Source organism: Tyto alba, unplaced genomic scaffold (assembly GCF_018691265.1).
Source record: "Tyto alba isolate M040663 unplaced genomic scaffold, T.alba_DEE_v4.0 Super-Scaffold_13, whole genome shotgun sequence".
Lineage (NCBI taxonomy): Eukaryota > Metazoa > Chordata > Aves > Strigiformes > Tytonidae > Tyto > Tyto alba.
The window spans coordinates 18,211,215-18,233,049 of record NW_024881275.1 but is presented as its reverse complement, the minus strand read 5'-3'; the positions used below and the strand labels follow the sequence as shown (position 1 = coordinate 18,233,049).

The 21,835-nt window shown below is 35.9% G+C and overlaps 1 protein-coding gene across 1 annotated transcript in view; it reads right to left on the bottom strand.

Moving 5' to 3' along the window:
• Positions 1–220: 220 nt before the first annotated feature.
• COMMD10 (COMM domain containing 10) overlaps positions 221–21,835 on the bottom strand; it is a 114,639-nt gene continuing 93,024 nt past the window's right edge. The window contains exons 6-7 of the mRNA XM_033000986.2: positions 1,540–1,599; positions 221–898 (exon numbers count right to left, since the gene is read on the bottom strand). Coding sequence (XP_032856877.2) covers positions 860–898; positions 1,540–1,599 — 99 coding nt within the window. The 3' untranslated portion in view covers positions 221–859. The remainder of the gene's footprint in view (positions 899–1,539; positions 1,600–21,835) is intronic.

The window sequence follows — 21,835 nt, the reverse complement described above, 5'->3', positions numbered from 1 at the left end:
TGTCTGAAAATATGATTAACTTGGCCTTTAAGTCACTGTACTTTATTTCTTCCTGCTCAATGTAAAAACAATGGTGGACAACATTAGGAAGGATCAACAAATAGCGTTCACAAATCTGATTGTCAGACTCTTTCAGTGTTCTTTGTTATATATTTTTGAGATTTCCGCCCCCTCTCCCTCCCCACCCCGTTACACACCATACTACTTAGATTCATTGGTATGCATGCAGTGCTAAGAAGCTGTATTTATTCTCAGTGACAAAAGTAAACACTGAAATCAGTGATATTGTTGATTATTTAGAAGAAAAAAGCTTCCAAATTAAAACAGAACCAAGATAATGAAGTTAAAATAGCCCAAACTAATCCATTTTAAAATCTCAATTTATTTTGACAAATTTGCAATAAGCATTATCAATCACATGAATAACAGTTAAAAATGACAGAGAGTTTATTAGCTGTGTATTTTCTTACTACTTTTATAATCCTTTTCTGTCAAAAAAATAGATTTTATTCCTGGTCCCTCATTAGTATGTAAATTTCTACCAGAATCAAGTAACACAAGTAACAAGATAAAAAAAAAAAGAGATTTCTGAAGCAGGGTAGCTTTTTTTTTTTTTTTTTTTCCTGCAAGTAAAGCCATTCTTCAGAATTGCTCAGAAAACAAGAGAAAGTCCATTTGATTCTTCAGACTCTTAACAAAGACTCCTGGCTAATGTTACTGGTTTAAAAAGGAGATAAGCTATATAATTTTACAGGAAGCAACCCACTGAATCCTTCAGCAAACACAGCTTGGCAATCTATCTTCAATTCAAAATAATGAGGTGGCAGGAGTGTGATGAAGAAATAAGTCTTCAAAAACATCATGTAAGGGAATCCAGCTGTGCTTGTATAGTTTCCAGCTATTTAAAGATACAAAAAAGAGAGAAAAAACTCCACTCATATAAAATGTTGTTTAGAAACATGAAAACAGAAAAAACCCCACATTCCAATATCTTCAACTATGCATACTAAATCTATTCACATAGCAATAAAAAAATCCTGTACTCATGAATATTTGTTTTTACATGAAGCTATTAGAATTCATTGCTACAGTTTAAATATTCAAATTTTAAAGAAACAGTTGCCTAAATACTACCTTTTTTACATGCACAGATGTTTTGCCTTGAATTTCCAATGCATAATAAAAAGGAAAAAAAAATAATAGAGTTCATTTTGACTGGATTATGAGCCTGGCATTTCGACTGAAGACATAACACAAAGATGCTCTTTCCAGAGAGCTCCTCATTGTTAATCATCAGCTACTCCTCTCAATCTAACCGCCAGGTATGCTTGCAATGACCCAAGCCCTGCCTGTTCCAAATTTGAATGCACAGACTCTTCTTGAAAATGCTTTATGTGATCAAACAAATCCAACAGCCTTAATTAACGTTGGATCCATTTTCCTTCCAGTTTCATTAGATTTCATTCAAATAGGCAACACTTCCTGCTGAGCAGCATAAGGTGTTTACAAAGAAACTATAGTATCGTAAAATCTACAGACCTTGTTATAGAACTCAAACAGCTCCTGATGACTAAATTCTACAAACACTTTCTTCAGGTTCTGTGAAGAAAAAAAGAAAAAAAAGGAAGGCATAATCATACTTTTTTTCTTTTCTTTTTGGTATTAATTCCATCAATTCAGAATATGAGATTAGGCTATGTGAAAGACAATGGTTGCAACAGTTAGTTTTCCTTCCGTTCACTGCAATATGCCTGATATATGCATATTCCATTTCAGTGAAGAATTCAAGGTGCATCTATTCTCCCACTGTGAAGCATAATAATAATAAAATATTCTATGGAAATTATTTTGTTACCTTATTTTTAAGTCAGATAAAAAAGAAAGATTACATTAATCTTTCTCAGCAGTCCGTCTAAGATCTGATAAATATCATTACACAATGACAAAGTCAGGAGTGTATTTGATTGGACTTGCACAGCTATTAATGTACTGCACCAACACAGAGCTAATACTTACATTCATTAATCTAACAGTTATGATCTTAGCATGCTGACACTGCTAAAGGCATCTATGCACAGACTCAACCTAAGTTAACAATTAACACAACAGCTTCAAAGCAGTGCTTAAACACTAAAAAAGCAAAATAGCACAACTGATGGAAACCACTATGGGTAAAACAGATGGTGGTAATAATCCTCTTCATGCATGTGCTGATGTCTGCGGAGAAGGGGGTTAAATTAAAATTTCTGTCTTGCTTAACTTCCTTTCAAGAAACAGGTAGCTTAATGCCTGCTACTTTCAATCACAGTGGAGATCTATCCAGATTGTTTCTAGCCTTATTTCTTCTACTTGGCTTTGTCATTTTACTTCTTTTAAAATAAATTCCTAACTATTAGTGTACATTCTCTGTGTTGTTGCTAGACTTTCCAGGGCTTGGAGGCATTCCTGAGGATAACAGCTGCACTTCCATAAATACTAACAAGGCTCTGTGAAACCTGCATCTGTGGACACTTCTACCCACAAAATATTATCAGCTGTAGACACACTGATTTTGTTTAACAGGTACCAAATTCATGTACAACTTAAGTCAGTAGAAAAATGCTTATTTATCAATTCAGCTTAAATGAGTAAGGATACTTTTGTATACACATAAGGCTGTGGGCCAGATTCTGTGTATTCTCATACCAATGCAAGTCTCGATTTAAGTCAAATAATGCTGTTGAATTTGGCGCACCAAATGCACAAGAGCAGCAGAAGCCCTGGGAACTCAGGATAGGTACTGCCTGGTGCCTGTTCCTCAAAAGGAGCTGTAAGACACAGGAAAGGGATAAAATGACTGGGGCCAGCCTGTCTGGTGCAATTCCTCCTCCCCACTCTGCAGAAAGAAGGATCCTTTCCAACAATTTCAGGAAGGCTACAAAAGGCTAGAAAAGGACCAGTGATTTGCATGAGAGACCAATCTTCCCCCTCTGGGAAGGAACAATGCAATTCTGGGAATCGTATGGTGAATACAAAATAAAACTACCAGGACAGCAGTTCTCTTTGCCATGACTCCAGCTGATCCTCTCTCCAAAGAGCATAATGCCTTGACAGGGAAGTAAAAGCATTTTTAAAGGCTTTCTAACAGCTAAGAAACAAAGAGAAAGCAAACAAGTAGTTTCTTCAGAAAAGAAAGGGGGTAGAGGAAAGAAGAAAGATACATTAATAGCAAATGGATCTACCATTTCAGACTGAATGTTTGTTTGGCATTTGCCATTCCAGAAGGATTTTGGTGTTTGAATGGAAGGAAGTGAAACTGAAAAGAGGAGGTTCAAAATAAAAAGAAGGTATCATATATCTTAAAGTTTATCAGTCACAAGAATCAGTCAGGGTCATCTCTTGAATGGTTTTGGGCAGAAGAGTCTCCCTGATTTCAATATAACAGTTTTACAGTGACTCCAGAGAGGGGCAGTGGGTGTGACACCTCCAACAACTAGATCTCATTTCTCCAAGCTCTGTGTCTAATTCGGGATGGGCATTTTCTGGTACTACTTCAGATCAGCAAGAAAGATCAACTTCTCACACACACACAAAAAAAAAGAAATTGAAAACCTTGCCTTTCGTATTTTCTCCTACCTACATTAATTACTGTAAGCTATAAGACAGGGTATGCAAACGAAAAAAAGTTTGGTCCTTTTAATTCAGGTTCTTTTTATAATAAAAAAAAATCACTATGCTTTATGAACATGCTGACATCTCTCTTCCCATTGTTATTTCATAATCATAGTCTGATAACTAAGACAAAATTTATGTTGCATTGTGGCAGGCAAAAGTCCGTGGAGATCAAAAAGAAAGCATGCCATGCCAGGCTATGTTTCTGATCTGGGCTGGGGGTGGGTGTATCAGTGGGAAAGGGGATATAACCATCTTTTATGAAATATGTTGTTTATCTGCACTTAATTCTCTGCTAAAACAGAATTGTTTCTGTGTATAAAAAGCTGGTATGTCTACTACATCACTTCAGCAGAGAGCAGTGTCACAAAAAACTGTGCAGAAGTGTGGCACCAGTTAAAAATATTATTTTTACAATATTAAATTTCTCACTAGTATGAGTCCTTTCAGAAAGGTGTCAAAAGATCATTGTTATGTGATCAGGAGTTCCTATATAGGCCAAAAGATACTGTATCATTACTAGGTCCCCATAAGAAAAAGCTACATCTGAGCAGGGTGATGCCCCCCATTTTTAGCTGAGATATCCATTATTCACTTATTTGCTTTATTCTATGTGAACTGTAATTAAACTGTATACAAATAAACTATGAACAACAGTAATTAAAATAATGTGTCACAGGACTAGGTTACCATCCAGTTCTTTAATTACTCATTAAAATATTATTAAAAATTACTGTATAGATAGAATATTGCTAAAGCCCCCAGAGTAGGCAAATTCCTAACCTACTTTATGGAATTTTGCTCAGATAGGCATAAAAAATTACAAAATGAAATATTTTTTCAACTGTAACTAAAACACAGGATAAAAAAAAAATCACTTTCAGCTTACTGACTTAATTAAATGTCACTGTGTGCAGACAGAGTCTCAGCCTATTTATGAAAAGTGTAGCTAAGCTGCCCTCTTCTATCTGCACATACAACTTTTCAGATGTTGTCTCTGACCTAGTATGTGTTTCTCAGAAGGTAAATAAGAAAGCAGTAATTTGCTGGATGTCTAACTTCTTTCTTCCGTCTATCAACTATATCATTCTCTTTTCCTCTTTGCTGATAAATTCCTTCCCATTCCTCACCTTCACTTCACAATTTCCCTTATTTCTGGCATCTCATTTTCTCCTTGCTGTTATCACCTTCATTTGAAAGAAAACTAAACAGAGTAACCAGAAAACTCAACTGAATTTATTCCCATTGTCACAGTCAGTCACTCTAATACATTTTCTAATTACATCTCAAACTTTGTTGCTGTGGCAGTAAAAGTCCTAGATCCTACTTTTAAGAGTTTTAGCCTTGAGGGTAACAGCTTCATAGCATCAGAGAAAGATAGTTGAAGATGTGATTCTTATGAAGACAAAGAAATCTCTAAAATACCAAACATTCATTATTTGGGCAGCTTTGAAAATGGAGAGAAAGGCTTTTTGTCTGATTCAATACCCATGAAGAGTGGCAGGGACAGTGCAGGAGTGATATGCTCAATGAGCATAGCTAAAGATCTGATGTGCAGCATCTTCAGCTAAATAAAGTTGCTGTTAAGTTCAATGTGCTCTTCTGCTGTTAAACATGACAGAACATCACATTCGCTTCCGGAAAAGTCTGCAGGAATTGCAGGTGTCGCCCATCTTTACAGCACTCTGAATCCATCGCAAGGAATATGGTAAAAGTTTTCTGAAACGTATGGTTTAACATATTTGGCCACATATCACTACTGAATGTATCTTTAAGTGTTAAAATTAAATTTTAGTGACATTTTGCCTGTATAGATCTAGATGGAATCTGTTTTCACTTTGCCTCTTTTTCTTACCCCAGAGTTGTACCAATTTACAATTTACAGCCTCCTGAGAACTGTGAAATTCTAATAAGTTTAACTGAGTAGGGTTGTTTTCTCCCCTTACCTATCTTCTCATTTATTGTCTGGTATCATTTTTAAAAATGTAACATCTTCACCAGTCTCTAAAACAGCTGTTCATAACCAAAATTCTTTGGGGAGTGAGGGGGAAGAAGGAAGAGAAGGGAAAGAAAAATGAAGATAAAATCTTCCTGCTCCCAGTCAACACTAATACGCTATCCTATTCAAAACAGCCATTCTGAATGTATGGCTAATTCTACAAAGTAGTCACAATCATTAAATATACACTTAGATTACAGCCACCAGCAAACAATTAGGCAATTTTTTAGCTGAGCATGATCATCAGCATAAAATGATAAAGATTCAACTACACAAGATGTGAAAGAATGTCCAATTTTCCACTGCCTCGGCTAACAATTTATTTTAAACATGAATACCTTCTTGCTGCAGAATGTTTCTGTGGAAACCATGCAAAAAATGTCTCCTTAAAATACTTCAGAAAGCAGAGGCAAATTCATGGTTATAATGAAATACTTTGGTTTTGATTTCGCTTTGTTTTTTTATTCCAGTGCTCTAGACACTTCTATTTTAATGTACTACTGCAAAAGGCTTTATTACTAATGACAGAGTTTTGCAACCTTATTTATTGCCCAGCTGTATTCCACACATTTAACTCCCCCACTCCATGCATAAGCACAGAACAAGGTACTAGGAGTTATAAATAAAAGGCAAACTTCTGGTTTCAAAGCTAACTTGAATATGAAAAATTGATATTGCTGTAATAGTTCTCAACTGCAAAGCTGTAACTACTTTTACGACGCTGCAAAATAAATGCCAAGTATTCTGAAGCAAACAGATGGAGGGACAGGCTGGTTTGTATATCTAAATGTCTACTGATAATGATAATGTTCTATGACTGAGCACATGTAAAAAATTACAGTATATTCAGTGAAGTTTGTTAAAAGTATCTAGCTGAAGTAACACATATCTCAGTCTCCATATTCTAATATAACCTTTAACACTAACTTGAGCCACATCTCAATTAGGTTTAAGAAAATAGTATTTTCACATTTGCTTTCCATTCTACAACTTATTCCTACTAGATATCCTTAAAATCTCAGATATAATGGAAGGATATGGATAATTAAGCCAAGCAGTTTATGGCCAAATTCAGATGCATTCCTAAACGGACCCCTGTTGATTCTTAGTAGCCTACATTTCCCTCTGGACCTATCAGTTTTTGTGCTACATCAATTCAGAATTCCTTTAAATTTCCTTGGATCCTGGAGAATTTTGGAGATGCATTTGCTTAGGCATTTACAGATGGCACGAGGGTTATAAGTTGTATCTCAAAATTTATCAGCAAGTTTAAGTTGCTTGGTCAGAAAGACGAATTGTAGCATGGTAAGAAAAGCAGATGCGTTAAAACAGACCAGCATCACTTAAAAACACACCTGCTCCTTAACTCTCTGCACATAAGAGATAGCAATTAAGGCTCCTTTATATTCTTACAGCAGTAGAAGGATGTAATTCAGCTCAGGGATTCATCAGAACACAATGAGTTAAATACTGACTTATATATTCCTAATTACACTTCTTTCACATCATCAGAAAACATGACCTTCAAACTTCACTCTTCTTCCAAGATTACTTCCATTTGCAATACCAAATAATTATTTTTGTAGAGAAAAAAAAAAATCATGCCTTATGACTGAATTAAACACGGTTTCAAGTCTCAGTGTGCAACTGTTATAAAATAGAACATCTTTCATACTAATCCCCTCTTTTCCTGATCGATATGTTAACATTTAGTTTATACATATACCGCATTCTACCTTTCAAAGTTGCATTTCTTTTTCATATAAGCTTAAGAATTTAAAATTCCCTGTGGTATTTAGGGAGATCAAAATCAGGAGCATACTAAGTATGTCTTTCCCTCCCTCTGCAATGTATTCGTAAGCTCCCTACCCAAAGCTCTGTGTTGATTTCTGACATCCAAACAACGTGTTACTGGAATCTAATGGTTTGGAGATACGTACAGACAACCTTACTTCAGAAGATACAGGATCATCTAGGCATGTTTTCATGGAAAGTGCCTATAATAAATTCATCGCGCAGTCCAGTAGTGACCCAATAGACTCTGCAAGCATTTGAGGACATGAAGATGACCTGACATACTTCCAAAGAGCAACAAGAACTGTCAGGCATTTACATTTTCACTCCTCCTGTTCCGCTCCACCCTCATGAAAATACCCATTACTAGCTGGATGAACTGGTGCAAAGTTACAGAAAAGAAATGGGTCACAACTACTAAAAAGACCACATAGGCTGGGGAGATCACAGAGCATTAGAGGCAGACAGGCCCCTTTCTTCACAGTAGAAGAGAAAAATGCTTTTAAAACTGAGACAGTGATCTGTAAACAAAGAACTACAGTTTTCACCTCTATATACCTAATCAGAGTAAATACAATCTTGCTAAAGAAAAAGGAGATAGCAAAGCAATTTTTTTCCACCAGTTGTATCCAAGCAGAGGGTTCCTTTGCCTTAAATGTACCAGGAACTTACATTCTTAAAAATAACATCATTGTGTTGGTTGGCCTTTTAATGGTATTTTTGCATGGAAAACCCATCAAAACCAGAAATCCAGAGTTGTAGGGTTGTCACATCTTTGCAAAGATTATGTTAAATATACTTTTACAAAAACAGCACAGTGAACAAGCATGCTTTTGGAGGAAGTAGATCGTAAATGTGTATCACTGCCTGCCTATCCCAAGAGATATTTAAAAGCAGGTCTTTTGTACTGATACCTCTCTGTATGTTCTACGTCTGGGAAATGGCTCATAGAAGATCTACTGAAAGGCTGACTTCCTTCTATGCCTGTTCCGTGTTTTATATACCTTCATATACCCTTTCCTTCTTTGAAGATAACTATACACAGTATAAATTCATTATTAATTCCTCACTAGCCTCCACATGGGATCAGTCACTAATAGCATAAAGCATCCATCCGCACAAAGGTGTCATTGTAATTTCAAGATTCTATAGGAAAATGTGTAGGTATAATTGACAAATATAGTACCCAGGAAAAGCTGTGTTTTAAAATTTTTAGTTTCATTCACTAATAGGCTGCCACGCAATTACTAAGAATACCAGTGATTAACCTAAGGAACACAGGTCTTAATAATGACAACTTTCCTATTTCATCTATCGCTCAATTTTGCAAATTATACTGTATTCCTAATAGTGTAGAAAGCCCTCTGAAGAAGCAACTTCACAAAAAGTTTAAAACAAATATATCCTTTCTTCCTCTTAAATTTCAATGTATCAAATATGGAAAAAAAGAGTCTCTGGGAAAGCACATACACCCTAATTGTTGCATATTGCTTATAGAGTGTATAGTCTGTAACGATCAGAATACAACTTTCTTCTTTAGTCAGAACATTACTTTGACAACTAAATAATTTATTCCTGAGAAGAAACTGAATTCTTTGATCTTTTGTGTTTCAGTACATGTTATTTGGCACAGAAATTATGGTATTAAAAAAAAAAAAAAAAAGTTCATGAACACTGTAATGAAAAACACTAAGTTACAACTCCGTGTTTCATTTATTTCCACGAGGGCTATCATGTAAGTCTTCAAACCATGAAGACCAGTGAGTTCACTCTTCAATTCTAAAGATATCTCACATCAAGACTGGCACAATAGTCTTACATTAACCTCGAATGATAAGGTATTCACTTTTCTTCTTTTGCTTGTACTCATAGAGAACTACTGCCGAAGAAACAGAGAGTAAGCAGTAAGCATGATGGCTCCAAAAATGCTTTCAGGCTTTTCTGACCGTACATGTCCACCAAATTCGATCACAGTCAAATTAGTTTTTTACAAACTACACATCTAAAAGATGTCACATAGGCATGGTTATGAAATGTTTCCATTATTGTAATCAGAAAATAATACAGTTTTAGGAAGCTAACAGAACTGAGTGTAAATATTAAGTGCAACATTATCCTGGCACTGGCATCTGAAAATTTAAGATTACGTACTCAATCAGCAAACACTGCAACTGGGTTAAGTATCTCAAGGCAGTGAAGCTCAGCCCTACAGAATCAAAGGCAGACTGAGATAGATTTGTACACAAACTTACAATGGTCAAAATCTCCTACAGCATGGAGAGCACCTCAACAACATGCACAGAGTGCTTCAGAAAGAGCTTCTCACACAGCTTGGTTGTAGTGGACATGATCAATATGAAGTTGCAAATCCTTTATGTTCAAATCAGATACACATCTATGTTGGGTCTGAAGAAAATTTGACTTAGAGAAAACTCAGATAGTGATCCAAACCACTCAGGAAGTCACTCCTTTGGCCTCAACTAAAAGCCAAAAAAAAATCTCCTGTGTCCAGGGGAAGAAGCCTGGGTTATTGTCACCTGCATCTGCATCTAGAGCAGCTGCTCTTGGCAGGAATTTTATACGGTGCAGTCATGCAGATGAGTAACACTTTAAGAAGGCTTTAGATGAACGGATGAAGCTGGTATCTTTTTGCAGTGTTAGCTTCTGCAACTACCTGGTTCAATAAGATACTGCAACACTGCATTGTTTTTCCACAAAAGGCCTTTCTTCACCACCAGAAAAACAGAAAGTATCTATCATTTCTACTGAGGCAAAAGAAAAGAGACTGGATAAAAGATGCCAGCTGTGAGAGGAAAGATCTAAGAAAGCTCAGATCCACAAAATCAATGTAACTGACAAGAAAATACCTTTTCAAAAAAACCTGCTTAAATATTTACAAAATGTCAAGATTAGATAATTTGTAAATTAGTTCTTTTGTTTGGGATGGGTCACTCAGAGTATTATCATTTTGGATTTTGTTAGGCAAACAAGCAAAGATAAAATGTTTAGGGTTTTTTTTTTTGTGCTGAAAAGGTGTTAGTGGCTGTGAGCAAGCACATCTCTGATCTCCAGTGGGCACATCATTCCAGCAGCTAGCAACTGGGTGCTGGAACACAAGTCTCAGCTGCTGAAAGAGACTGGAAAGTCATGCAGGAGTGAGGGATGTTAACTAGCAGACTAGTCCCCAACAGGATCAGACAGAGCTCTTAAAGAATAAGACTGTTTGTAAAGTAATGTTTTTGTTTTGTTTCGTTTTGTTTTTTAATTAGGAAGTCACATACTATTTTTACTTTATTCTAAGAAATAGAACAGATGTACAACTTTTGCTGCAATAGTCACAACTTACAAATAAATGCCAGACTCCTAGCCAGTATCTCTTCCTCACCAGAAGCAAGGCCTTGAACCTGGGCTACCCATTTGGATTAAGGGCATACAGATGTTTGAGTGTGATGAAAAAAATATCACCACCCTGAAATAAGCAAACACCAACATTTTTCAAGCCACACAGCACAGCGCAAAACTGGCCTCAAATGAGACAAAAAAGCTTTGCCTTTTTACAAGAATTAAAAAAAAAAAAAAAGGACTGGGTGTTTTTTTCTAATTATGACTCTGCAAAATTAAGAGGAATGTGGAAACAACTACTTATTATGAGCCAATCCATCAACAACTTTTCTTTCTTAATTTGTCACTGAAGGTTATGTATGTTCTAATGATCCAAAAATTAGCTATTTTGGATTTTAAACAATGTCATTTCAGTGATCTTCTTGCTTTGTTACTTCTACTGGTAAGTTATTTAAAGCTTAATGCAGTGGTGTGGTATGAATTCTCACTGCTTACAGAGAAAACTGGACAGAGTGCTAAGGACAGAAAGTACTACAAGTGCTGTGTAAGTGTTTTTACATACAGTGAATATGAAATCAAACCATTCAACCACAGTTTCCTTCAAAGGCAGAATATGAATATAAGTTTACAGGTAATACCCTCTCAGGGAAGGAAAAAAAAAAAACCAACTTTTGGCTAACATAAGCAATGCAAAAGAGGGTATCAAATCCCTTTTTGTTTTCTTCAAGTCCGTGTGCTATTGAATTACAGTTCATGAAGGTTGCTTTAAAAGAAAGTAAGCAAAATGAAGGAATATAGTACTAGATTTGAATTATTCTACACTCAGCTGGAGTACAATGCAGTAGTCGGGCTGGCTGCAATGGTTTCAGTGAATATAAAAATCAAGATACTTTCTATGTTTTTCTCACAAAATGAATCAATTTAGCTCCAAATTAATTATTTTTTTTTTCCTTCAAGCTTGATACAAAACTAAAACGATAAAGCAAGGAGTAAAAAGTAGTATTATATGCCATAATCTTTTAATAGACATTAAATTAATATTTAACTATACTTAATGTCTTTCAGATTTTTACCTTTTTAACATATAAGTACTTCAAAGGGGAAAATGGAAAAAATAAGGTGTTTCAGGGCAGTCTACAAACACTATTTTGTCTATATGAACAATTTTATAAACTGATGTTCAAACCTATGTTTAAGATACCAAGTCACTTCTTCCAAAAAAACACTGAGAGCTTACAATTTGTTTAATGTCTTGTCCACAGTAATTATAACACAAGTTAAAAGTGTAACATATGGGTTTGTCACTGATATTTAGATTTGCAATCTAAGAAGTTATGAAACTTTTAAAATAATCTAACATGTTCCCAGATTTCTCTTACATCTCCTCCTATATACGGAGAGAATGCTAAAAATGTATTCGCTGACTACTGAAGGTTTTAAATTTAAAAGAAAAAGAAATAAAGGAGAAGGCTTAAAATATTCTCTCTTGAAATAGTATTCATATGCTACTATAGAATGGAATTTAAGACAAATTTTCTCCTCCTTTTAGTAACAACAAGATTTTCAGCATGCATACTGTTCCCAACAAAATTCTTACTTCTAAGTGGATGGACTGGTAAATGGTTAAGGAATTGGCTGGATGGTAGAATCCGAAGAGTTATAAACAGTGGCTCAATGTCCAAGTAGAAACCAGTAACGGGTGGTGTCCCTCAAGGGTCCACACTGGGACCAGTACTATTTATCTTTATTACTGTCTTCATTAATGACACAAATAGTGAGATTGAGGGTGTCCTCAGCAAGCTTGTGGATGACACCAAGCTCAGTGGTGCAGCTGATTTGCTAGAGGGAAGGGATGGCACCCAGAGGGGACCCTGGCAGGCTTGAAGAGTGAGCACATGTGACCCTCATGAAATTCAACAAGGACAAGTGCAAGGTCCTGCTCCTTGCACTGGGAATCCCCTGTATCAATACAGATTTGGAGATGAAGGGGTTGAGAGCAGCCCTGTGGAAAAGGACTGGGGGATACTGATGGATGAAAACTTGGAGACAAGTTGTCAATGTGTGTTCGCAGCCCAGAAAGCTGACTATATACTGAGCTTTATGAAAAGAAGGATGGACAGCAGGTTGAGGCAGGTGATTCTCCCCCTCTACTCCACTCTGGAGTACAGCATCCAGCTGAGGAGTCCCCAGTACAAGACAGACATGGAACTGTTGGAGCAGTTCCAGAGGAGGACAATGAAAATATGCAAGGGCTGGAACACTTCTGCTATAAAGAAAGGCTAAGAGAGTTGGGGTTGTTCAGCCTGGAGAAGAGTAGGCTCCAGAAAGACCTTATTGTGGTATTCTGGTACTTACAGTGGCTTATAAGAAAGATGGAGAAAGATGTTTTACCAGGGTCTGTACTGACAGGACAAGGGGCAGTGGTTTTAAACAGAAAGAAGGTAGATTTAGATTGGATGTAAGGAATACACTTTTTACAATGAGGGTGCTGAGACATTGGCACAGGTTACCCAGAGAGGCTGTGGATCCCCCCTCCCTGGACGTGTTCAAGGTCAGGGCTTTGAACAATGAGATCTAGTGACAGATGTCCCTGCAGAGGGGACTTGTGCATGTCTTCATAACATAGGACATTATTTTACAGACAAAAATACCTTTCAGTACTTGTACTACAATATTCAGACAAATTAGAATTATTTCAATTAATATTTAAATAGCTTTAATTGAATACTAAATTTCAATACATTCAAGTCAAAACCAGCCAGACTTTCTCTTCTTAAATCATAAGTAATGAAGTGATGGTAAAGGGAACAACAAAGAAGAATGATATGCAGGTATGGGAGCTTAAAAAAATTTGATTTCTAACCTGACATAATGACACATACACTGTTACAGTGTTTAATTTAAACAGAGAGAGAAGAATATGATGGTGAAGAGTACTACCAGGGAACTGTTAACAGCTGCTTCCCCACTGGCTAAATAGAGACTGTTCAGTCTGGCTTTCCTTTATACAACAGAAATATTTTCCAACAGTCTCAGGGAAAACTTACCTATCTTGAACCCACTGTACGTTCTCCCATATTCTGGGTTGTTACGTGCCTTTAGGGTATGACTATCCCTGTACAGTAAATTGCTTTGTCTTTAATCTTCATGATTCACATATTCTTCTATCTAAAGCAAGCTTTCCTAAGAAAAAATAAGGAAGTAAGGGGACTGAACTATCTCAAGTTCAAATTAAGCATATATCAGAGACAAAACGCAGACTCTAGACTCACCATTTCCTCCTATTTAGTACCAAGGCAGTATTCTAGTTGCATTCAATGTGTAAAACCACACTGACTGGCAGAAAAATGAACTGAGAACACAAATGGTTGACAGATGAACCGATGAACCAGAAAGATACAGTGATTAACCTGGTCAGGTACTCAGCTGAGGCCTCAGGGTAACAGCAGTCTCATGAAAAAGCATATTAGGAGTATATGTGCTTTCTTACTGGTGAGTGACAGAATTAACAGTTGAACACACAGTAAAGGGAGATGCCATTAGATTCCAGGCATGAGAAAAGTTTTGACTGATGAAAAGAGAGTAATTCCACATTCTTGTGCAGAGGAATGAATTACCCAAACTGCAAACCAGTTGCTTTAATGAGAATAAATAGTCCAACATGCTTAGGACCATTATTTTAAAAGGATTAAAGCACTATTGTGTAGGATAATCAATTCTATTTCAATTGTTTTGTTTATCTTGGAGATAAAAGGATTAACTTGTCTGCAACCATAAGCTAACCAGAACTCTTGTCATCAGGCAAAGGCAGTGTGGGATCAGAGGATGTTTAAGGAATGTGTAGATCCAACAGTTAATTTGACAGTTGGCAATCCAACTCACAAACTGATAAATGCTGTACTTGGTTTTGCTAAAGCTGAAGCATACAGAAATATTAAAATCTAAAATGTTAGAACAAAGCCTGAGATTGCAAGAGGAAGGATCAGCTGAATAAACTGCATCTCCGTATCAGCAAGAACTTTGGTAAATATACAAAGTGAGTTTTTGTATTTGAACTGAAATGCTTCTCCAGGAATTGTTCATGTTTTCTGTGTTGAAAGTATTGAAAAGTTAAAGCAAACACATGGGACGTCAAAAACTGCAAGCCATTCAACAATAACTATACTTCGTACAGCAATGAATGAAAGTTTTTGGATACTGAAGATTCAGAATGACTTTCCATTCATTTTTTCTTTGGGAACTAAAAACTTTTCCTTCTGAACTTCTGAATCAAATCTTCAATAGTTCTACATGCAAGACAAGAGACTTCTTGTCTCAAAACATATCCCATTCTATGAGGAACAGAAGAAAGCATTCACTTCCATTAGCAAGAATACAGTCATCAGGCAAAGTGAAGTAATTCTCCTCTGCTCGTCTCTCATAAGGCTTCATCTGAGACACTGCATCCAGTCCTGCACATGCCCAGTACAGCATAGATGTTAAGAAACTGGTGAGAGTTCAGCATCATCTGGATGGTTACCATCTGGATGTATCGCATGTGAAGAGATACTAGGAGAAGTTGGTTTGCTTAGTTTGAAGCACAATTAAGAATGGGGAACCTAAGTGCAGTCCTATCTGTAATAGTTGCAGAATTAAATTGTACCTCTATGACAGGTGATTTTATCTTGTTAAAGTTCACAGATCTTATCTCTTCAGAGACCCCACCTCATAAGAAGAATGATACTTGGTAATAAATAAAAACCATCCCTTAGCTGAAGAGTTGATAAGGAATACAATTTCAGTCCATCCATGAGAATTCCATTTCTCTGAATTTTTTTCACAGGGAGTGAAATGAAACCTCTAGAAGCTGGCAAACACACCTTTTAGATGGCCACTGTTCTTCACTCTTAGACGACATGGAACTGGATGCACAAGTAATTTCAATAGATATTGGCTGATCAGCAGTGACAGTAGCCAGAAAGATGATCTAGATAACTTGGTAGTAGGCCAGTAAAATTTGCAAGTGACAAGGCTGTTGAATGGTCAATCTTGGGATACAAAGACTTTGCTGACCTGTTGCTTGTCTATCACCACCATAATTAAAAAAATAATATTTTTTAAACAATGCAAAACTATTCCAGCACAATCTCCAAAATCTCTGAAACTTTAAAAAGAGTATAAAGAATCCATAAAAAGCAAGATAGGATTGAACACCCAAAGGGTCCAGAGTTCTTGGATAAAAAATTGCTGCTGTTAGTCAGTTATGCCTCTAAACAAGACCATTCAGAGCATCACCTAGCCACAGAGTTCTTGATGTAGAATCAAAATGCTATGCTCAGACTCCCTTCAACTGTTAAAATGTGTTTTACAGAAAGTCAATAGGTTAGTTTTTCATTAGTGGTGGCATAACCCATTCTCTCAGAATAAAGACAGCACAAAAAACATAAGGATGGCATAAACTTTGTATTAGTTGCATGTATTCTAGATAATGTGACAGAATGGCAATCATGTATTCAACATTACAATTCTTCTGTGAGCAATCTGGTAGTGCGGAGATACAGTATTAATGACTGTGAAATCACGCCTAGACTCCATTCCATAAACTTCATTTTGAAGCCATGGCATTAGACTTAATTTCTTCTCCAGGTACTGACTGGCTGTGAATTGAACTGAAAATGCTATTTACAAGCCCGTGTGTGGCAATATTTCCAAGCAAAGAAGAGACTGAACAGGCGAAGATAAATATCAAAATGGGGCTGTAAATTACCTTGCTGAAAGCTCTTACCCAAAACCTCCCTGGAATATTTCACTACTGTGAAGCCTTACCACAAGGAATCTCATAGGGCATTTTTTAGATGATAATAATAATGGTTACTAGAATATGCTGCATTTTCTAAACTTTTGTTTAATGCAGCATGGCATCATCTCCTTAGTAGTTGCATTTTCCTGTATAAGGCATATTGCTAACACTGTGTTTACAGAAACCAAGGCACATTAAACACTGACAGAGATCCATATTCAAAACCTACTCTAGTTAATGAAATTCTAAGACAATTTACATTGGTTACTTCATAAAATCCCAGCACCCCACCGATTCTAGCTGCTGACTAGAAAAAGCTCCTAAAATTCTCTCCAGTTGAATGACTACAGTTGAAAGCACAAAATAACGCAATAATATTAAAACAAAACATAGCTTTGTCACAAATCCTGTTTTCCACCCTGACCACAGTGGTTTAAATATGCAATGGTTTCATAGCCCAGAAAATGTGTGAGATCAACTGTGACTGAGGATTACAAAGAAAGTAATTAGTTCATGCAGATTAATCCAGAAATCAAAGTAGACCTTAGAAAAGACCAAACCTCAGGATCAAGACACTTCAACAGCAGCTGCTGTCCAGCCCTGCCATCACTCTGTGTTCCATGAGAAAAAAAGATAGCCCTTCTTTCACCATCCCTGCAATTCCTAATTAGGTGATACCTGGGCTTCGATAACAGCTTGTCTCTGTATTTCTAAGCTACTATACTTGCAGCTGTGTGAAATGAGGCAGGGGCTCTTAGTCATAACCCACAGCATGCAGAAAAAAAGCAATTGAAGTTCCCATGTTTTATTGGTCTGAATGCTTAATCAGTGAGAAATAAACTACCCACTCATGCAAAGACGTATCCAAGACAGAGCCTTAGTACAGGAAACAAACGCTGTCCTTCCGTATGCACGTTTGAAGAGCAGGGCAGGAAGAGGAGGGTAGTCTTGTTACGTATTAGGAACAGAACTGCAAAATAACAATGTATAATACAGGAAGGGCAGAACAGAGAGCTTATAGCAAGAAAAGCTTATTGCTTTTCCTACTGCAAGGGACTGACAACAGGAGATACCACCAGCAGATTTTCTACTGCTAAAAAGAAATTTTGATGGACTATGGCCATAGATCAATATAAATCCATACATTAAAAAAATATACCCACAATCATCTTATTCCTACTGAATAGGGATTTGACCAGAGTGGCTCACTAGTACCTTAGAGAAATCTTAAAAAAACGAGTTTTTCAAAGAAGCTAAATACAGATGTTATGTTCTACAGTGATAAAAACTTTCTGTTCCATCAGTGCAATAAATTTTTTTAATGCCTTCAACTAAGTAAGCAAATGTTAAGAATGTATAGATCTCTCATTCACTTGATGTTAGTTTCAAAGTATGCCCAATATTTTTGCCAGTATAGCTACTTTTCAGTGAACTGCAGTGAACATATTATTTGGGCTCTTTAATTTATTTCTTTTTTGGTCCCTATCAGGGAGCCTATTCATGCTATATCAGAAATTGTTCTTTCCACACTACTGCGATGCAGAAAATCTAGTATCAAAGGAAAAAACTTGTTCTAAACCTGTGGGTAAATATTAGGTGCATATATGCAGCATTTATTATTTAAAATCTTGTATTCTATCCTTCTAGACATTTTTTAAAATTCAAGCTCTTTGGAATAACAGGAAGGAAAAAGGCACCTGAAATAAGTGAACTGAATTAAGAGATTTTTCTTTTTAAGAAAAATGAAATGTGCTCGTGAGCATACACACTTTATGTAAATCCTTAGCACAAAATGATTTTATTATGGTTAAGATATACTTCAGTGGATGAAAGGAAGGAATGAGCAGGGGAAATGTAAGAGCTTTTAATGTACACACTGAATTAATCCTACATCAGTGCAGATTAAAAGAGCTACAGTGGTAAATGAAAGTCTATGAAAATATATATATTTGAGCTTCCCAGCATCCCTGAGAATTTACCAAATATATACTACCTTTGTTCGCAGGCTTGTGCGTCAGCTACAGCACAGCATGAGATTAGATTGGCTATACAGCCTAATGCTTTCTTGATACATTTACCTAGCCACAGCTCCAATGTTCAGTTCTCCCCTTTGCTGAAAGATGAAATGGCTTGCAAACACCTCTGCTGACTTCATTTGCCTCTTGATCCTCAACACTAAAAGCTGAAGTTTTAAAAGCGGTACTTCTGAAAAAGCTTAGGAGACTGTAAGAGTGGTAACTTGCTTCATACATACTTTCATAGCAGCAATTTATATTTTTTTATTAGGACTAAAGTGCAGATTTTTATAAATGAGTAGTAAATTCAGTTCCCTCATGTTGCAGTGAAGAGCAGTAACAGCTTGACTCTTGAGATATTTTTATTTATTTTCAATCTAAGCTTGGACATGTTTTGCATGAGAGATGATTTGAGTTTCTACACTACCTAGGTTCTACTTTTACACTCCAATTGAAAATGTACAAATCACACAAAGTAATATTTTCTTGTGGCCTTCTATATATACTTGTCAAAAAATCCCAGACACACCTACAATATAAAAATGTTTCTATCAAAGAATTAAAAGTCTGAAATGTCCTTTGAAAATGACTTGTTTTTCAAAAAATCCAATTAATTAACAGGCAGGTTTTAGACAAATCCATCTGTCCATTCCAAAAAACAATTAATATCTTTGCCTAGAATATTAAATCTTACATGGACACAGAAGTACTGACACTTAATTCAATACTGTACCATCTTGCTAGAGGGAAAATGTAGAGTAGCTCTTTTGTAAGGCCTATTAAAAATGTATGAGATATTTTTTATTTTGGAAAATTTAATTTTTTAATCCATAACCCTTAAATGGCACACACATTAAAAACCAGCATGCATTCTAAACAAAGCAGGTCAGAACCAGGCAGCATATATTAATAACAATAGGGCTATTAGCATGGAATCAGAATGCCAGTCTTAACATGAGTAAGTCATATGTCTGTACAGGGAGCTGACTGACAATACAAATTTTCTCAGTATGCAAACCTTTTGTCCCAAACTACTTTTGTGGCAATTGTGACGCATGAATTTATGAAGCCCTGAGAAAACAAGTAGCATCATTTTTGAAGCATGTGCCTGTATTTGGTTTTGCCCAAGAAGAACTGGCAGAGGAGAGAAAAATAAATTAAACGGGAAAAAACAAAGTATGATTAAAGAAATCTAAGATACAAAATGCAATATTTTTCCTGTGTGACAAATTACTCCACAAGGGACTTAAAAGGGTACCATAGGAATATCTAATATTTCCACAGAAGTCAGAGATACAACTGTGGAGAAGGCCACTATTTTCTGTTGCAATACCACAAAATCAAAGGCTCTGGAAAACACAGGCATATCGAATGCTAGACTGTGCTCCTAATCCAAGAGGATCCCAAAACCACAGTCATACTCCCTTCAAAAACTTACTGCTCAAAATGTGAAAGCACCAGCTCCCTGACACTGCCTCTTGAAACAGGGTGTCTGGCCTTCAGAAGTCATCAACTATTAATTAATTTTTAACAAATCTAACTACAGTATGGAAAGAACCCTAACATGAATGTCTGTTTAACTGACAAAATAAACTCAGAAATACACTCTTTGTCATTGTAATTTTTGTTTGGTGATAAAGAAATAGACCAAACTGGCCCTTCAGTTTAATTCTACCACAAAACACGAAACCTGACGAGTTCTCAAGCAAGTCAAACAATTGATGAAACACCAGTAACTATGGGACAAAGACCAGGAATGAGAAAGGTAGCAGAAATGAGTAGGTAAAGCTTCCTTTAAAAGAAAACTAGCTTTCCAGCTAAAAAAAAAAAAAAAAAAAAAAACCAAAACAAAACCTTTTTCAGAATTCTTCTGCTTCACTGTGAACACACTGAAACTTTAGAGGTAGCGGTGTATGTGCATCCCCATCAGACAGCCTCCCAGCCTCCAACTGGATTTCTTGAGCCTCATATGGATTCTATCTAATAACCCTCAACTGACCTCTACTCACAAGCTTGTCCCATCTTCCCTTAAACCCACAAAAATGTTTGCATCCACATTTTTGGGCAAGGCTTTCTAAAGCACTATTAACTTCTTCTGTGAACATATCAACACTTCAGCTTCAATTAAAAAACCACAACCTGACATATCAGCTCCCTTTATAAAGTTAATATGAGTCAATGACAGTTGTATTGCTAATCTCAGTAAATGCCTTCCCTCCATCTGTTAATTGTCATGCTATTGTCAAATTGAGGGGAATATATTAAAATGCTACTTAAAGGTTATACTACATTTTATCCAGTCAGCTTTAGAAACACGTGTTTTATAATGCAATAATAAGGGATTTGCTTTAACTCCCAAAGCACTTTATCCATTAGTTCAGTTTTTCTCCACTTTTAGTCCAGCTTCCCTTTACTGAAGAATCCAGTTTTCTCTCTACATGTAGAACTTATGATTTGGGAGTCTTTTACTTCCTTTCAGAAAAAAAGAAGATGCTTAACTCCAGGAATAGGCAAAATACTAGTTTAGAACGGAAATGAACTTTAGAAAATCATGACTTCCTGCTTTTTTTTTTTTTTTGTAATCAATATACAATTATTAAGAATCACATGTTGATTCTGAAAAAAAAAATAATTGTTTGGATTATCATTATGAAATTACATTGGTAATGAAACAGAATTACTGCTCACCATCAAATGCCATGCGAACATCTATTATTGTCTTAATTATTTTTTCAACACCCTGATAACTCCTCTAATTTTGCATTCCCATTCCTAAAGCTGAAACCCTCTTTTTTTACAAAAAGGTTGCCCTTATCATTAGGAATTTCAGAACATTAGATTATTTTTGAGTAAACACAATTACGAAGTACAATAACTAATTCAATTACAGTTTCTTCAGAGTAAGTACATGTTACTTCTTTTATACTTATACTTTACAAATGTTAGAATCCTATGATTCCTTTTCCTATAAAATAATGGATATTAATGTGTTAACTATTAATAAACTTATTACTATTAAATTTATAGTAAAAATAATAAATCTAAGATGCAGCATCATTAACTACTAAAAGTCATAGTCAGACTGCAAAAAGGATGTAATTGATTTTTTTTTTCCTGCCAAAACACCTACTCCATCTCTAGATGCTAAAATATTCTCCCTTCCTTGTGCAAAACACCTAGGCAAGATTATCACTTCAATGCATCTGCTTAGTCTCTTATTTCATAAAAAGTAGCCTGTTGCTCTACTGTAGAAAC